The sequence below is a fragment of the Glycine soja genome, chromosome 9 (assembly GCF_004193775.1).
Source record: "Glycine soja cultivar W05 chromosome 9, ASM419377v2, whole genome shotgun sequence".
NCBI lineage: Eukaryota > Viridiplantae > Streptophyta > Magnoliopsida > Fabales > Fabaceae > Glycine > Glycine soja.
Window position 1 is genome coordinate 4,091,033 of NC_041010.1, and position 4,480 is coordinate 4,095,512.

The 4,480-nt window shown below is 38.9% G+C and overlaps 1 protein-coding gene across 1 annotated transcript; it reads left to right on the forward strand.

Annotated features, from left to right (window-relative positions):
• The first annotated feature begins 501 nt into the window (after positions 1-501).
• On the forward strand, positions 502-2,215 carry LOC114425100 (fasciclin-like arabinogalactan protein 4). The gene is made up of 2 exons (XM_028391862.1): positions 502-1,334; positions 1,457-2,215. Exons 1-2 carry the CDS (start codon positions 651-653, stop codon positions 2,048-2,050), a joined length of 1,278 nt encoding a protein of 425 aa, XP_028247663.1. The 5' UTR covers positions 502-650; the 3' UTR covers positions 2,051-2,215.
• Positions 2,216-4,480: the final 2,265 nt, after the last annotated feature.

Consider the following 4,480-nt stretch of genomic DNA (forward strand, 5'->3'; position numbering starts at 1 on the left):
CATCTAATTAAAATAATTAGAACCATGATTCATGTTTAAGACATAAATATTTTTTGAGTTAACATAACATATAAACATAATACGTTTGATTTTATAAGATAAATAATCATGTATTTTTATAAATATATGTAATCATATTTTACAAAAAGAGGAATACAATCTACATTGAAAAACACTTCGGGATGAGAAATCATTAAACATAAACCATGGAAGAATTTGAACAAACTATTTGAGTTCGTAATTTTTTTTTTTATATTTATACTTTTAATCAGATTTTAGTAGGAAGAAATTTATCAAACTAATTTAACTTATTGAATTAATTTTTTTCCAATCAAGACTTATATTTAGAGTTTTACTCATCGAATGAGTTTTTAATTAAATAATTTATAATAGAAATAAAGTTATATTTAAATTTAAAGAATATTTTGAAGAGGGAGTGAGTTGGTTGTTGGAAGAAGATGGAATATGTGATAAAGTAATAATAATAATAATGGAAAACACAAGATTAAGAATCCACATCATGATTGCATCAGCCTGGTGCTCATCTCATCATTCACAGCTCACTTGAGACTTGATGTCTGTGTTCAGTCTCTCAAACTCAACAACCATCCAATCCTGAATCCATCACCATTCAACAACACACATACACAATGCCTTCTCCATCTCGTTATGGCTTCGGGATTTCCCAAATTACCCTCAGACTGATGATGCTCTTGTTTTTATTTTTCGCACGCGCGGCTTCGGGTCTGAACCTCACCGCCCTCCTCTCCACCGTGCCGGAGCTCTCCCAATTCACCTCCCTCCTCGCCTCCGCCACGCCCCTCGCTGCGGATCTCTCGGACCGCTCCTCCCTCTCCATTCTCGCCGTCCCCAACGCCTACCTCGCCGCCGACGACCACCTCTCCCGCCACCACCTCTCCCCGGCCGCCCTCGCCGACGTCCTTCGCTACCACGTCCTCCTCCAGTTCCTCTCCTGGTCCGACCTCCGCGCCCTCCCCCCCTCCGGCAAGCTCATCACCACGCTCCTCCAAACCACCGGCCGCGCCACCGACAACTTCGGCTCTGTGAACCTCACCCGCGACTCTCAATCTGGCGTCATCTCGATCCGCTCCCCCGCACCGTACTCCCCCTCCAACGCCACCATCCTCTCCCTCGTCAAAACCCTACCCTACAATGTCACCATCTTCGCCGTCAATTCCCTCCTCATCCCCTACGGCCTCGACCTCATGGCTTCCGAAACTCGCCCCATGGTCCTCAACATCACCAGTGCCCTCGTCAACGGCCACAACTTCAACGTTGCCGCCTCCATGCTCGCTGCTTCCGGCGTCGAACAGGTATCATATATATACTCTGTGGATTTAATTTAATTAGTTGATAGTTTTTCATTATCACATTACTACAAGTGTGAATGAATTCAATAATTAATTAACTAACTATTGAAGTTTACCGATACTAGGAATTTGAAGCGGACGAGGGTGGTGCCGGAATCACGCTCTTTGTCCCCGTCGACGACGCATTCGCGGATCTCCCTCCCTCTGTTGCTCTTCAGTCTCTTCCCGCGGATAAGAAAGCCGTTGTTCTCAAATTCCACGTGCTCCATTCGTATTACCCTCTTGGTTCTCTTGAATCAGTTGTTAACCCCTTTCAACCTACCCTTGCTACTGAGGCCATGGGTGCTGGCAGCTTCACGCTCAACATTTCCCGCGTGAACGGCTCTGTCGCCATCAACACCGGCATCGTTCAGGCCTCAATTACGCAGACCGTGTTTGATCAGAACCCTGTTGCCATTTTCGGGGTTTCCAAGGTTCTCTTGCCTAGGGAAATTTTTGGGAAAAATCCGACTGTGTCCACCAAGCCTCTTGATAATGCTCCTCCACCGGATGATGATGCTTTGTCACCGGAGAATTCACCGGGATTTGATGGACAGCCCTCACACCTATCTTCGCCACCGGGATTTCGTGAAGATGTGAGGTCTCATGCTGGTGGTGCTGGTGGTTCCTTGAACTTTGTTGTTCTTCTTTGCTGTATAGGATTGTATTTTGTGGTATAGAATTACTGATTATTAATTTTTTTTGTGGGGTTTTGTTTTAATTTTCTCCACCTTTTCTGTACACGGTTAATTGCATTATTTGGTTGCAAATGCAGCCTTTTTTTTTTTTTCCTATTGCTTCTCAGTTATCTTCTTTACGATTTATTATAATTTTTTTTATGTTAATTGTGCCATTGATCTAATAGTTAGTGTAATTAAGGAGTTCAATGCTGTTTATCTGCTATTGTTGTTTTTCCCCCTTGTATTTGGATATATACAATGCAGTCCAATTTTTGTAAGGGCTAGTTGAATAAGCCCTATCACCTTGTTTTAGACATAATTCCTGTTTCAGAATTCCGTTGAGTGTGACTTTCCATATTGTTATCCAAACCGTTTTACGTGTTAATACCTGCCAGGTATTACGCGAGTGATCTTAAGCTGATAGGGTGCCTTGCAGAGTATCTAATTTGGTTTGGTGCAGGAGTTTGTGCCGTTGCTTGTTACTATTGTCTTACACCTAGATGACCATCAGGTAGTTCCTTCTTTTTTAAACCACAACTGTGTATTACTTAATTAGTATTAACCTGTAATTTGGGGGTGCAAATCTGAAAATAATGTCACAAAATGCTATTTAAATCATAGAATTATTTGTAAGAAGAAAAGCAATGAATTTGATGTCAATTGTTATACTTTCCTATAATGCGCCGAATGTATTGAATTTTTTTTTTTTTTGCACAGCAAAAATCATGTAGTATTATATATAAATCAGTACTAGATGTACTGAGGAAAACATCATATAATTACAAAGGCAGAGAATTGCCAAACCCCACTACAATAGAACAAAACACCCAGCAGCTGAAAATAAGAACAAAGAAAACCCCCTAGGACAGTTCCTCCTGCAAGCTAGTAGACCATTGGTTAAAATGAATATGAAAGTCTGTCTATTCCTTTTAACCATGACCAAGTATGGAATAGAGCTTCGTCCATGACTTTTTCGGGGTTGAATTGATCTGTAGCTTGAATTGATCTGTAGCTTTTTCAGAGTTTATAGAATGTTTGGCTTTAGCTTTGTCTTATAGTTATATAGTATGATCTGTGAGTATCTTTTGCTGGTTCCCTTTTCACTCTATACAGGAATTAATTTTCTTGTTTTTACAACTTAATGGTGAATCATCCATCATTTGTTTTAAAATACTTAACTGCAATGATCCAATTTCAAATAGATTGGGCAACTTGTGTATATTAGATGATCTGATAGAATTGATGTGTTAGGAAAATCTGAAACTGATCAAATTTATATTATGCTGCTAGCTTTATCTGTTGTCATGGAATGTACTACTTGTTTCTTCTTTATCAATGATTCTGTGTTCTTATTGAATTAACTTGTGGTTTTCATTGTTTGCTAAAATATTATAGAATTGAGGACTAAAACTGGTGTGACTGTAGATTACAGAATATGAAGTTCAGAGAGTTGTGCTGCAAGCGTGTTGCTAGTAAAAATTTGAGATGGATCGAATTCATGCAATGAAATCACGATTTTATGGATTCTTAATAAGCATGAAGTTGTCCTTATCCTTATTTAGATATTGAAAAATAAGTGATGATATGGTGCTGGTGTTGTGAAGTTTGGTTTTGAAAGGAGTGAAGGAGCATATTGGTTGAGCCTTTTGAGGATATTAATCTATTGGAAGGAGGTTTTTTGCGTTCAGTAAATCTTTTTATTTTGTTGTTATAAAACGTGGACTTAGTTGTGTATTATCTACTTATGCTGAAGCCAATGTCCTACCACATACATCATCTTTAGACTGTTGGGATCACCAGATGCCACTGGGGCTTCTTTGATCTGAGTATTTTCCTTTGGGGTATTGATGTTGCCATAATAGAATGGGTAGTTTTTTTGTGTGGGATTGATTTCCACCTAGTTCAAAAATTTAGGAAGGAAATAGAAGAGAACATGGAAAATTTTAAATGAATGATTTTTCAATTAAGCATCTCTGTGATTGGAAGATTTGATGTTATTGGTGCAAAACCCAGAAGCCAAATGTCCTACCACCTACATCTTTAGTTGGGATCACCATGCCACAAGTTTATGTGGTTTATAACTATTTTCTTTTGGAGTATTGATGTTGTCAGTGTTGGACGAGTCATGTAAGATAAATAGTTATTTTCGTTTTAAAATAAGAATTTGGATGGATTCTGCCTCTAATAGCTTAGCTTAGGAAGTCAAATCCATGAATGGCTCCAAGAATACGAGTGGTAATGGCTTGTTTGCGTGTTCAAATATTAAGAAATTTTTGACAGAATGATAAGCTATTTTTTTTTTCTTAAAAAAAAACGTGAATGATAAGCCATTGTTAAAGTGCTATATTTTGGTCGTTTGATTAAGCCAAGTACGGAAGTGCCAGCTGGAGTTAGCACTGTCATGTTTTCAGGACATAGAATGGCACCTAT